This window comes from Penicillium verrucosum, assembly GCF_028828655.1.
Source record: "Penicillium verrucosum strain IBT 35672 chromosome Unknown utg000002l_segment0_segment0, whole genome shotgun sequence".
Classification (NCBI taxonomy): Eukaryota; Fungi; Ascomycota; class Eurotiomycetes; order Eurotiales; family Aspergillaceae; genus Penicillium; species Penicillium verrucosum.
The window spans coordinates 402,254-415,222 of NW_026643211.1; the positions used below are offsets into that span (position 1 = coordinate 402,254).

Below are 12,969 nucleotides of genomic sequence, written 5' to 3' on the forward strand. Positions count from 1 at the left end.
TCAGTAATTGAATCGCCATGCCCAGGTGCCCAGGGTGTATTAGCTTATGTACGGAAAGAGCCCTGAGTATACCATGTCCCAGCCTCGAACCGAAACCGAAATATCTAACCTACTGGGTTTCTTAAGGGGGATAGTAAAACCCAAAATAGGAAATTATTAAGATCCCTGGCTAAAAGAGACTAGATAATTTTAGTTTTACGTTTGAAAGCCACATGCGTAGTTCCAAGATACTCAAATAGAAAGTTTAATCTTAATACTAACTACCTAGGTACCCGTTAAACGGGGCGCAAATGTTATCAGGCGTCGTGCACGGCCTCTGGATTTTGCTTAACGACTCGGAATTTTGGCAAAGATAGATATGTTAGAAGCTCTTGGAAGTTCTAGTCGTTTTAGCCAAGGCCCGACCTCGGGAATGAGTTGATATACCGTCCGTGCACTATCCCGACATAAACTACTCCGTACTCCGTACTGATAAGGACCTCGTCTCGCGTAAGCGGACTGAGTTTACTTAATTTAATTTAATTTTAGTTTTAAATTTTTTAGTGTTTGCCTCCCAAAGTAAAAGACAGAAATCTTTGCGCTCAGATAGGCTACAAAAAACTCTGTTTGCTGAGCCGTAAACTACGTATGTTATAAAAGCATAAATATATGGTGGCAACCTTTTCCCCTCAAATAATATATTTCTAGAATCTTCACCATCTGCCCATTTACCAATTTAGCAGCCTCTTTTATTATAGATCTCATACGATTCAAAATTTTCGAATTCTAAATCCATCTTGTTGGGGATTATATGTTGTACTTGGCCAAGACTCCTTATCATGGCTAGATGAGCCTCTGACCTCGGGAAGGTCCACGGGTTGGTGATATCTATTACTAAACATTTGTGGGGAAATTTGACTTAGCTCGGGAAACCTAGCCCGAACACACTAACCTCACTTCCCGCTTTTGACTTTTGAGTATATTGTTAGGCAGTTCGAAAATTATCTAGGTAGATTGTGCGGTAAAATTAGTGATATGCGTTTTATCTTCCAACGTTCTAGACAGGAACACACACGGAAAATGAGTGAAACAAGGCAGAGATACCACTGATAAAGGGTTGAGCATGTGGGCCGGTATATAGATCTCGCTATCATTTACTCCGCTATCATTTACTCCGTAGTCAAGATTTTCTTATCCCGTGGGTAAGCGTGCCAAAAGTGCCAAGGATGCCAAGCACACCAACACTACGCACCCAGTTTTGGCGCACTTGGCGCACTTCACCGGACCAGATATTGGGAGAGAGGCTATGCTAACCTTTTCAAGGGTTATATAGGGGCTTTGTTAAGCGGGCTGAGGAACCTTGGAACAACTTTAAAAAAAAACGTACAAACACATTCAATGGGGGAAACAGTTTCTTGGTGTCATGCATTCAATTCTGTGGGGGAACATATTGCGGGGGAATGAATTGGAGGCAAAAAGGTAAGACCAATAAGACCAATAAGACCAATAAGATCAGTTATTGCCCCTAAAGACCCCGAAAGATATCCGCAAATTGACTTTTTATCCACTTCGCAGAGGAAAGAGTTACATAAAGAAAATACTTGGATCGTGAACCTGACATAACCCCCACATGACCTCTCCAGGGCTCTCCAGGATTTGGTCTCCACCGGAAAGAGCGAAACAGGAGATACAGAGATAACCGTAAATGTGACCCCGGAATTCGCTTAACAAAACTGTGTGCTGGGCTGGTCCATTTAATTCCCCTGGCCCCCCCCGGCCTTCGTCTGATTCTTTTCATCTTCAAAGTTTGAATTCTCGATTCCGCCTACAGCAAGATGGGTCACCCGGACGAGATCAACGCCCTCGAGGCGCAACCTGACTACATTGAGAACTCGGGGGATTTTAAAGAAAGTGAACAAGATGAGCCTGTTCAGCTTCACAGAGAGCTCAAGTCTCGTCATATTTCTATGATTGCCATCGGTGGTGCCATCGGTACTGGATTGGTTGTTGGTACTGGCAGTGCGTTGACGTGAGTTTTTCTGATACAATCGCTTATGGAACATTAACTGACTGTAATTTGAATTTTTAGAGCTGGAGTATGTAATATTCATCTAACTTGTGTTTTTTTACAATTAACTAATCATTTCTCAATCACAGCCTGGATCTTTGCTTATTGCATACTGTTTTATGGGTTTCGTCGTCTGGACGGTCATGTGTGGACTGGGTGAAATGGCCGCTTGGCTACCCTTGTCTTCCGGTTTCACTGGTTACGCTGGCCGTTTCTGTGACCCTGCTCTCGGATTCACCCTCGGATGGTGGTGAGTACAATCCCCAAGCTAATATAACTAAACTCCGAAATCTAATCCTCTCCTAGCTACTACCTCAAATATATTATCCTACCACCCACACAACTTACTGCCGCCGCTCTAGTCATTACCTATTGGCCAAAAACATCAGCAGAGAATGTCAACCCTGGTGTTTGGATTGCCATCTTCATGGTAGCAATTATCGTTATCAATTACTTCGGCGTCAAGATTTTCGGTGAACTTGAGTTCTGGCTCTCATCCTTCAAGGTCATTGTTATTCTGGGACTTATCCTGTGCTCTCTCATCTTTGCACTTGGTGGTGGTCCCGACCATGACAGGAGAGGTTTCCGTTACTGGAAGGAACCTGGTGCCTTCGCCACTAAATATACTGGTGGTTCCCTTGGCAAATTCCTTGCATTCTGGTCGACCATGGTGCAGGCTACCTTTGCATACCTCGGTATGGACATTCTATGATTGATATTGCCCCATTTCATCTTCTAATCTTATTGTCTACCAGGTACCGAACTTATCGGTGTGACTGTCGGAGAGGCCCAGAACCCCCGGAAGACCATCCCCAAAGCCATCAAGCTCACCTTCTGGCGAATCATCGTGTTCTACATTCTCAGTGTACTCTTCCTTGGTATGCTGGTTCCATACAACTCTCCGGATCTGGTCTTCGCGACCAAGGCCAAGAGCTCTGCTGCTGCCTCACCTTTCGTGGTGGCAATGAAGCAAGTCGCTGCCCTTCCTCACATCATCAACGGCTGTATCCTGGTCTTTGTGTTTTCCGCCGCCAACTCTGATCTGTACATTGCGACTCGAACTCTGTACGGTCTCGCTCGCGAGAGGAAGGCCCCTAGAATCTTTGCTCGCACGAACCGAGCTGGTGTCCCAATCTATGCTCTGGCACTCTCGGCTTCTTTCTGCTTGCTTGCCTTTATGAGTGTTTCCAGTGGCTCCAAGGATGTCTTCGGATACTTCACAGATATGGTCTCAATCTTCGGATGTATGTTCGCTTCTCTCCACCAACTCGACGTTTGTCCAGTATACTGACCTGCTATCATAGTGTTGACATGGATATCCCTCTTGATTACTCACATCTTCTTCATTCGCGCCCGACGTGCACAGGGCGTCGACGAGGCAACACTGGCCTACAAGGCTCCCCTGGGAATCATCGGTTCCGGTGTTGCACTCTTTTTCTGTGTCTTGGTGCTCTTCACTCGCAGCTTCGGTGTGTTTATTCACAGCCCCGACACATACGGCAACTTCGACTATAAGACCTTTATCACTTCATACATCGGAGTCCCCCTCTATGTCATGGCGTTTGCTGGGTGGAAGCTTGGGAAGAGGACTGAGATTATCAAGCCCCACAATGCCGATATCTGGACCGGCAAGGCCGAAATTGACCGCGAAGAGGCCGAGTATGTGGCTAAGAAGGCCATCGAGGACCAGAACTTGTCTGGCTGGAAGAAGATTTACAGAAATGGTCTTTCCTGGCTTTTCTAGTCACGCATATCCTGTTTATATATAGATATTCTTTAACGACTTATTTCGCTAGCAGTTCATCCATAGATGCTTTCTCAACGTCGAACGAAACAGTTACGATTATACTCATCGCGCAGTGATTGTGATGGTCGTATTTATTTTATATCATATTTTCGTACCACTTGGGCGAAATATTTCTCCCTGTCGGCTCTATGTGAACCTAAGGACTGTGGGTAGATCATACGAACCTTTCTCCCATGATCTGTCTGAACGTGGTTCGAATTTATTCTCACATTTCTCGGTAGTCAATTTAGATAGATAAATACATGACTTTACTAAACAGCGACAATCGAGCGAAGGTAAAAAGTTTCGTATACCGCGTCCAGTAAACCTGGGCCTATTTCCCAAATACCCCAGGTGTCTCCGCCAAGCGCAGGACATACTTCTTTGCAGATGCCTTGCCCGCCTCGAGATCCTTCAAGACACCCTCAAGTCCATCCAGTCCTCCCTTAGCAACTTCGTAAGGATGACCCGAAAACCAGCCGTCGGCCAGGCCAAGACTAATCAGATTGTAAACGGTGACACCGAATTCCGCATCCCCAACCTTGGCTCCTCCCTCTTTGGCAGGCGCATGGATCAGACCAGCATTAGATCCCAGCACTGTGATTCCATCAATTACCTCGTCCTCCTTGGGCACGACACTCATAATCTTTCCGTTCTCTGCAGAAACAACCTTGGAAAGTATCTCTAGGCTTGCTTTATCAGATATAGTGTCGTACGCGTAAGAGATAACATGTCCTTCGGCGGCCCTACAAAGTTTCTCATTGACGTAAGCAGCTCCCCGTCGGTAGTCGATAACGATATCACCCTTCCCCTTGTTAAGCAAGCTCTCCACGAATGGAATGCCCTTTCCCGCGATGGCGATGATGGGATGGATGTTAGACAGGGTTGCGAACTTGATAGCGAAAGCTCCCACAGCTGTTGCCGCTCCGTTGACCACCAGGGGCGTTGGGGCAGTGACTGGGTTCTATGGTAGAGGCAGCTTGAGTCGCTAATAGACTCCAAGAGCCGCGGTTATTCCGGTAAGCGGGATTGTCGCACCCTCTGATTAATTGTTAGTAAGGATTAATATATATATTATATATATAAAGGAGACTCGTACCTTTAAAGGAGGTAGTATCGGGGAGATAGAATATTACCTTAGCGGCTACTACTAAGTACTCTATATAGCTACTATAGGGAGTAAATATCTAGTAGAAGGCAGCCACTCGATCACCAAGACGGAATCCCGTGACTCCTTCGCCGACTGCCTCGATGTAGCCGGCGATATCGTCGCCATGGTTCGCTGGGTCCCCGCCTACCAGTTTGGGCATTTTCCAGTCCTTGTGATTTGTGCCTGACACCACTGTGCGGATGAGTAGCTCACCCGGCCCAGCTGTAGGCATTGGAACGTCGCGGATCTCGACGTTGAGGTCTTTGTTGATGTATGCTTCTTTCATGGTTGTTGATGATGCTGGTATTTTGTTTTGGGAATTGCTACTGCGAACCCCCCCCCATGTCTAATTCGACCCCCTTTATCTGATTTGACCCCCCTGCCTGACCTCTCAGGCATCAAGTCTTTCTGCCAATTCTGCCCAATTCTGCCAGGTCATTCTGCCAACTCGTAAGATACTCCGTAAAAGTGTTCATACCCTAGATTCTGCCGGTTAATTATCCACTAATTAAGAAGACGGTAGCGGAAGAGGTAGTATTATGTGGGAATAAATACGGCGTCTTTTCCACTAGACCATAACAAAAACCTCGGTTCCTGTTTAGGGCCTAGGGAGACCATATCCCAGTCTGACACACCCCCAGTGGATGGCGACTTTTTGTCGGGATTCCCTGTAACATGTTCATATACTATCGTCTTCATGATTTTTGGTTCCGCCTGCGTCACAATTCCTTTTTTAGTTTGTGACCTAGGGTAGCTTATTTCGCTTTGCCCCATCGTCATCACTTCATACAAGGGTAAGGGAACCTAATTCATTTGCGCACCCTGGGTCTCGAACCGACGACTAGTACTCAGGTTTTGAAATGCAAACCGGGCTCATAACTGACAGAAATCTGACGTATTGAAATGTATGGACCTCAGGGCTGATATGGAGAACTCTGCATTTTCTACATAATAGAAACTGCTGTTTCTGTGCGGTAATTACTAAGCATGATTACATAATCTTCCATGGTACATATTACATTTTTACGGAGTCACTATACCTCTCTTTACTATATAAATGCCTAGTAAACTCTAGAGTATTAAATACAATTAAATACAATACTACTAACATCCTTATAGTATACCGAAAAATTACCTTTATACTAGTACTAGGATTCTAGGAATATATCATTTTAATTCGTAGCCGTGCCAAGCGCCCAACACCAGGTCCCCTGGTGTTGGTGTGGTGTTGGTGCGCCCCAGCAGATACCCATTTTTCACCAGATACCCAATTTACAGTTTATGTATCTTTTGTATGACTTACCTATACAAAAGGTACTTAGACACCCGGTAAACATAACATGCATTTTCTCAGCACTCGAACTAGCTAAAGTAATAGAAAGTATACGAATATATATTAAGAGTCTAGCTTAATTAGTTTAATGGTAGTAGAAATTCTTAGTATCTAATATAAAAGAAGAAGAATAATTTTAAAATGACACTATATGAAGGCTATATAGTAGAAATAACTAGGTACTTTCTTAATTTTAGCATACTTAATATTCCTTATCAAAGTTTGGTTAAATAATGTAGACTTCCTTTACACTATATATATCTTCTTATATCTTCCCTCGCTAGTTCCAGTGCTGAGAAAATATATGTTATGTTTACCGGGTGTCTAAGTACCTTTTTTATAGGTAAGCCATACAAAAGATACATAAAATTGGAATTTGGGTATCTGGTGAAAAATGGGTATCTGGTGGGGTCGCCCAACAACCTGAAGGTTGTTGGGCGCCTGGCACGGCTAGAACTTACCTTTTTTTATTCATTTTATCCTAATCGGGAAATAGAGGCTAATTTCCTAAACACGTGTTATTCGAGTCATTACGCTAGCTTACCTTACGAGAGTAGTGATATAGGAGATGGCAGTATGCAGGGGATGGTATTTCAGGGGGTAGCATTAGTACTCCTAATCGGGTATAGCCCTACAAAGTGTGAATAGCTTCAATACTTCGTACACGCAATGGTATTAATACTAGGCGGTGATCTAATTCGTACGCAGTGAGAAAGGGTGGTGAGCTAATCGGTAAAAAGTAGGAATAGATGCCTGGAAGGTCAGGCAGGGGGTATCAAATTAGATAAAGGGGGGTCGAATTAGACATGGGGGGGAGGGGGAGTCGCAGTAGCAATCCCCTTTAGAAATACCTTTTGAGCCTAACATTATTTGAAGTTCTACAGCAGAACCGAGGATATTGGAGGATTGTAGAGCGATATAAGAAAGAAACATATGTATCAAAGTACTTGTGACAATATCGATTTCTTATTCGGCCCTACTTCTCTCCATAAAGACGACAGATTGCTTCTACCGTAGTATTACCTCCTGACAGAATCACACCAACATCCCACCCCTTCTCTCCGCCTTCTTTTTCTGCAATTTGTCGAAACTCCTCATCAAACAGGATGACTGCAAGTGGCACAGCAGCACTTGGCTCGATGAAGACCTTCAACCTTTCTAGAATAAGCGTCATCGCCTCTTTGATCTGTTCTTCGGTTACAGCGAAGACACCCCTAACTTTCTTCTGATCAGAGATAACGGTCCAGGTAACCTCTCCAAGGGGTGTTCGAAGCCCATCCGCAATTGTCAGGGTACTGACTGTACTAATCCGAGATCCACAAGCGAGACCCCGTCGGCCATCATCGCCGCCCTCGAATGATGGCTCAGCTCCGAAAACGTAAGTGGAAGGTTTGCTCGAGAAATAAGTAGCGGTTCCTGCGAGCAAGCCTCCTCCACCTAGGGGTGTGATAACAGCATTCAGCGTCGAACCACCTCTGGGATTGATTTCATCACCGGAAGCTTTCAGTAGATCCTCCACTTGATTTTCAAGCTCGAGCGCCGCGGTGCCTTGACCCAGAATGATATCAGGGTGGTCGTAAGGAGGAACGAGAATAGCACCCGTCTCCTTGATGATTCCTTCAACCATAGCCACGCGTTCTGGCTCAGTTGATCCACTGAAAAGAACACGAGCGTTGTAAGCACGCGTTCCAGCTATTTTGGATTTGGTGGAGATCGACGGCATCACGATATGGGCAGGAATGTTCAAGGTGAATGCCGCCAACGCAAGCGCCTGAGCATGATTGCCTTTTCATTGTCAGAATTGTCCCGATCGACCATCCAAGTTAGGGGATGCTCCCTTACCAGAACTATGCGTTGTCACGCCGCGCTTGCGTACCTGATCAATCCCCAATACAGAACAGAGTCTCAATAGGGCATGAAAGGCGCCCCTCGCTTTGAAAGCCCCAATTCTCTGGAAGTTTTCACATTTGAAATAAAGTCGAAAAACGGGGGTCGCAGGCTTCTGTCCTTCAAAGGCCGTACCCTTGAGTGCAGATTCCTCCTGGGCCGTAGAAGCAATGCGATCGAGAGTTTTTGATCTTAGTACCGGAGTTTGATGGATGTATGGACTGATCAGAGGATATGCAGCCCTGATTGAATCCGACGTGAGCGGAGGGCAGGTCTTCTGGTCCGCCATGGTGTATTCTTATACAGTGGCACACAATGAAGGGGACAGTTGTCGGGATTCCATATGCAGTGCCGAGTCTTATAGAATATGACAACTGAAGCATGAATGGAATTGTTCACACCAGGGACGCCACTCTATTGGGGTACATGGTGGACGAGGTATGCACCCTGATTTATCTCCCGGGAGCGAGGTGTGTGTGGGAGTAACCGGTAGGCTGTTCAAAAGCTCGTTCCCGCGCACCGCATCGGGAAGGTGGAGATTTGTGCGGGTTCAGAGAAATCGTCCTACGGGCTTGGATTGGACTAAGCCGAGTCCAAAAGAGTCGCCAGAACCAGATTGCAGGTGACAGACAGCGCTGATCTGTTTGCCGCTCCAAAGGATTTTGGAGTCATACCTAGGTATCCCTCCACTTTTCGTTGGGGAATTAATTACTCCATACGCCTTACCCCGACGAAGAAAGGCACTGGACTTTCGAGGATGAAACCCTCAAATACTTCAACTTTAGAGAGCAGCTGAAGTTCTTGGTTAAATGACCGACATCTAATTTTCTTGATATTACATACATCAGAACGTCAACATGCCACTACTTGGTGATGAAATTCTCCAAAGGCCACTCAAAGTAGCTTGTATCCAAATAGCAAGTGGTAAGAGCAACTTCTTCGTTTGCTGTTGCCATAAAACTAACCTACTGGTCCAGGTCCCAACAAAGCTGATAATATTGCTCAGGTGAGAGAGAAGGTCTTGCAAGCGGCAGCCGCAGGCGTCTCTCTTGTTGTTCTTCCGGAATGTTTCAACTCGCCATATTCCACGACAAAGTTTCGCGAGTATGCTGAGCCCTTGTCATCATGCCCCGACCCCACAGAGGCACCTACCTTTGCCGCATTGGCGCAGGTGGCCCTGGATGCTGGCGTTTTTCTCATAGGAGGAAGTATTCCAGAGTGTGACCAGACCAGCAAAATCTATAATACCTGCACGGTATACTCTCCTCAAGGGAAATTGCTTGCATCTTATCGCAAGATGCATCTATTTGACATCGATATTCCCGGTGGCATGTCATTTCATGAATCAGATACCTTATCCCCAGGAAACGAGATTACCATTGTGGATTTGGATGGATATGGCAAAATCGGCATCGGAATATGCTATGACATGCGATTCGCAGAACTAAGTACGATTGCAACCCGGAAGGGTGCTTTCGCGCTAGTTTTCCCCTCCGCATTTAACACAACCACTGGACCACTTCATTGGGAGCTTCTTGGTCGGTCTCGGGCAGTCGATAATCAGGTCTACAGTATTCTGTGCTCGCAATCTAGGGCACCACCCCCTTCATACCCTGCCTGGGGGTATAGCATGGTCAGCGATCCGATGGGTCGAATTGTTGCCGGGGCCAAGGAGAGCGAAGACATCATATATGCGACATTGGAACCGGGTGTTATCAGGGAGTCTCGCCAGGCGATTCCTATTAGCTACCAGAAGAGATATGACGTGTATCCAGATATCGGGAAGCTCGTTTGAACTGCTTGTAAATCAGGATCAAGCTTGAATTGATCTAATCATTTGTGTACCCTGTGTCAGCAGAATTCAGTTGAAGAAAAGATGAAAAGAGCCGATGCTGCAAGGACACGTTAGGGTGTCCTTGCTTGGGGAGTATGAGTAGGGCAAGGGAGGTTGGAAGTCCCCTAGTACAAAGATAGAAATCACGATACAAATAAAACTGAAGAATTTCGGGTGTATTCCACTACACCACTATGTATATCTCGACACCAGGATTGGAAGGCATAAAGTCGGGGTAAGAAGCCTGGGCGGGGGGTCCCGTGACAAAACTTTTTGGAAGACCCGCCGAAAGCCGATTGTGACAGTGTCGACTCTCGTAAAAGTCGCACCATCCCCAGAGGATCACAGAGTACACAGGACTCATCATCCTCGGATGCTCCTCCGTGCATTTAATAAAGCAAGCTATGTACAAGCCTGCTCCGCGACGCCCCAAGAAAACGAGCATCGTCCGTTCCCGGTCTGGCTGCAAAGAATGCCGACAACGCCGAGTGAAGGTACGTTTTACCGGGTTTGATTAGATATAAAACCCCGGGGGCTAATATCCCACAGTGCGACGAGAAGCAGCCGTCATGCAGCGCATGTATGCGCCGCGGAGATAAATGTGAAGTGGTCACTCCCAAATTCGACTTCCGCGATGGCGTTATGCTTGGCGCCAGACCACAAGGCGTTCGCCTCATTAAACAAAAAACGACACACAGCAAAGAGCTATCTGCCCAAGGCACAACCACCCATGATGAGTTGTATCACTATGGGTCTGATGATTTCTTAATTGAACCCAACCATTCAGACAATGCTCCCACGCCTGCGCCTCACCCAATCCACGATGAACGGCTCTCATGCAGTCCACCGACACCCCAATCTCTGACTACGACTTTTCCGTCCCCATTGCCAAGTTCAACCATAATAAGGTCTCTCGGTCGATCAGAAAATGAGTTGTTTTATCTCACGCACTGGGAGAAGTCTTGTGTGCAATCACTCCCGTCATTCCAGGCACAAATCACTGCCATGGCCAAGGAACATGCGCCGCTAATGCATGCTCTCTTGGCTCTCTCGGCTTGCAATATGAGTCGATCGTTGCCAGAAGGAACTAAAGGAGGGACTGAAACGTCATCTTCACAAATCATATATCGTCCTAAGCGTGACTACCTTTTATCAAGTCAACACTACTACGGTTCAGCAATCAAGCAAATCGCAAAAACCATCGGCAAAGGTACACCCAGTAGTATACCACACATTTTGGCTGCGATGGTTCTATTATGTTACTTTGAGTCCACGATGGGAAACTTTGCGAGTTTTGCTTGCCACGCCCAAGGCGTTGACACGTTCATAAATACGCATCTCACAACAATATCATCAGAACCAATAGGTCGTGAAATAATTGCGGCATGTGTTTTATCAAAGTACCACACTTGGTGGCTCAGAATGAATTTCAGCTCATTCTCATTTCAACTTAGTCAAGGCCCGCTTTGTCTATCTCCAGTTATCTCGAACATGCTTCGCTCAACCAATGCAAGGCGAGTTATAGTCACGTCGATCTTGTGCGAATCATATCGTCTCAATAACATCGCTCTTCTACAGCTGGGGCCTTGTGGAACGCAGACCTCAGGTGTTACCGTTGAAGAATGTGTTGCATATCTACAAATCGAATCAATGAGGCTCGATGAATGGCATGCTGGACTTCCGCAGTCAGAGCTCCCCATAGAATCATTTTCTGGCCTTGTGGACCACGATGAAGGGGGCATCCGTCCCCTTATGTTCAGATCACATTATTTCGCAATGAACTACGCCTACTATATTTGTTCCCGAATCATGCAATGCACTGCGCTGTTTCATGAATTGAGGTGTACGCGCGGTCAATCAAATAATCCTGAAAAGAAGGAAATCAACTTCTGGATGACTTTATTGGTCTGCGTTGTGTCTGGTCTCAACAAACAGGATTGCTTCATGGGCAATGTCTACTCGATCGGAGTTTCCAGTCTCCTTACTGCTTGTCTTCTTCGGTGTCAAAATATCACGATCGGGAGATGGGTCGAGAAATGGTTGCATGAATGGAGTATATCATCCATTATGGAGGAGGGAAGTTTCCCAGTCTTTCAGGCCCTGGAGACTATTCGGCTGATCAACGAGGAGAAGGCCGCCGGTAATGACATTTACGCTATCGCGCTGCCGGATGACGACGGCGGTGGCACCGGAAAGCATACGTCGTATAATAGCCAGCACTTCGACAGGATCGTAACGATAGGGAGAAGAGGGATATCGGGACGGTTATATTCCGAATTGGTCCCAATCAATATGAAGAGTTAAGTACCTGATCATCATTTTGCGGACAGTTTTTCGCGCAAAAGTTGGCAGACATAACCAGGCCAACTGCGATTACTTCATTTTAAAGTGTGAGATCAGATGTCATCGTAAGTTTTCGTCCGAAGCTGACATTCTTACATCCTTGTGGATCTTCTTTCTAATTTAAATTTCTGTCAAGTGTCCTTCGTTGGTGCACCACTTGAACAGTCATTCAAAGCAAGAAGAAAGACCTCGCTCGGGGTACGACGACCATGTGCCACCTGAGAATAGACCATGAAATAAAAACACCATCCCGAGCATACTAAGATCAGGAAAAAAAGTTATCTAATTGTATGAGTTAAGGAAGAGATGGCTTTATTATGGCCTGAAGCGACCCTTCACAATTATCAGCATCGAGAGAACAGCAGTCACCAATATTGTTCGAATATCCCCTAAAATTCCATTCAGGATCACATTAACACAAGAGATCTGACCATATTGCCGCTCTCGTAAAAAATTGAAAGTCTGATACGACCCGGATGGTCACCTTAAGACTTACACAGGGAAACGTAGGTACTACCCAGGATTTGCAATATAGAAACCTGTAATATCTTTACTAATAAGAAGAAGCTATTTTAGACAACGAATCCCG

General features: G+C 45.9%; 5 protein-coding genes across 5 annotated transcripts; 3 read left to right on the plus strand and 2 right to left on the minus strand.

The window, feature by feature from the left end:
• Nucleotides 1-1,814: 1,814 nt before the first annotated feature.
• On the plus strand, nucleotides 1,815-3,791 carry N7516_005797 (uncharacterized protein; the record flags this gene model as incomplete). Its single annotated transcript, XM_057218517.1, has 6 exons — nucleotides 1,815-2,008; nucleotides 2,069-2,075; nucleotides 2,137-2,297; nucleotides 2,354-2,742; nucleotides 2,803-3,291; nucleotides 3,352-3,791. 6 exons carry the CDS (start codon nucleotides 1,815-1,817, stop codon nucleotides 3,789-3,791), a joined length of 1,680 nt encoding a protein of 559 aa, XP_057072608.1.
• A 376-nt stretch (nucleotides 3,792-4,167) lies between these two features.
• Nucleotides 4,168-5,269, minus strand: N7516_005798 (zinc-binding alcohol dehydrogenase family protein; the record flags this gene model as incomplete). Its single annotated transcript, XM_057218518.1, has 4 exons — nucleotides 4,168-4,797; nucleotides 4,831-4,874; nucleotides 4,933-4,992; nucleotides 5,047-5,269. 4 exons carry the CDS (start codon nucleotides 5,267-5,269, stop codon nucleotides 4,168-4,170), a joined length of 957 nt encoding a protein of 318 aa, XP_057072609.1.
• A 2,023-nt stretch (nucleotides 5,270-7,292) lies between these two features.
• Nucleotides 7,293-8,492, minus strand: N7516_005799 (uncharacterized protein; the record flags this gene model as incomplete). Its single annotated transcript, XM_057218519.1, has 2 exons — nucleotides 7,293-8,101; nucleotides 8,159-8,492. The coding sequence occupies 2 exons, from the start codon at nucleotides 8,490-8,492 to the stop codon at nucleotides 7,293-7,295; spliced, it is 1,143 nt and encodes a 380-aa protein (XP_057072610.1).
• A 568-nt stretch (nucleotides 8,493-9,060) lies between these two features.
• Nucleotides 9,061-9,998, plus strand: N7516_005800 (carbon-nitrogen hydrolase family protein; the record flags this gene model as incomplete). Its single annotated transcript, XM_057218520.1, has 2 exons — nucleotides 9,061-9,127; nucleotides 9,181-9,998. 2 exons carry the CDS (start codon nucleotides 9,061-9,063, stop codon nucleotides 9,996-9,998), a joined length of 885 nt encoding a protein of 294 aa, XP_057072611.1.
• Nucleotides 9,999-10,441: 443 nt separating this feature from the next.
• N7516_005801 (Zn(II)2Cys6 transcription factor domain-containing protein) lies at nucleotides 10,442-12,341 on the plus strand (the record flags this gene model as incomplete). The annotated part of the gene is made up of 2 exons (XM_057218521.1): nucleotides 10,442-10,531; nucleotides 10,587-12,341. 2 exons carry the CDS (start codon nucleotides 10,442-10,444, stop codon nucleotides 12,339-12,341), a joined length of 1,845 nt encoding a protein of 614 aa, XP_057072612.1.
• Nucleotides 12,342-12,969: the final 628 nt, after the last annotated feature.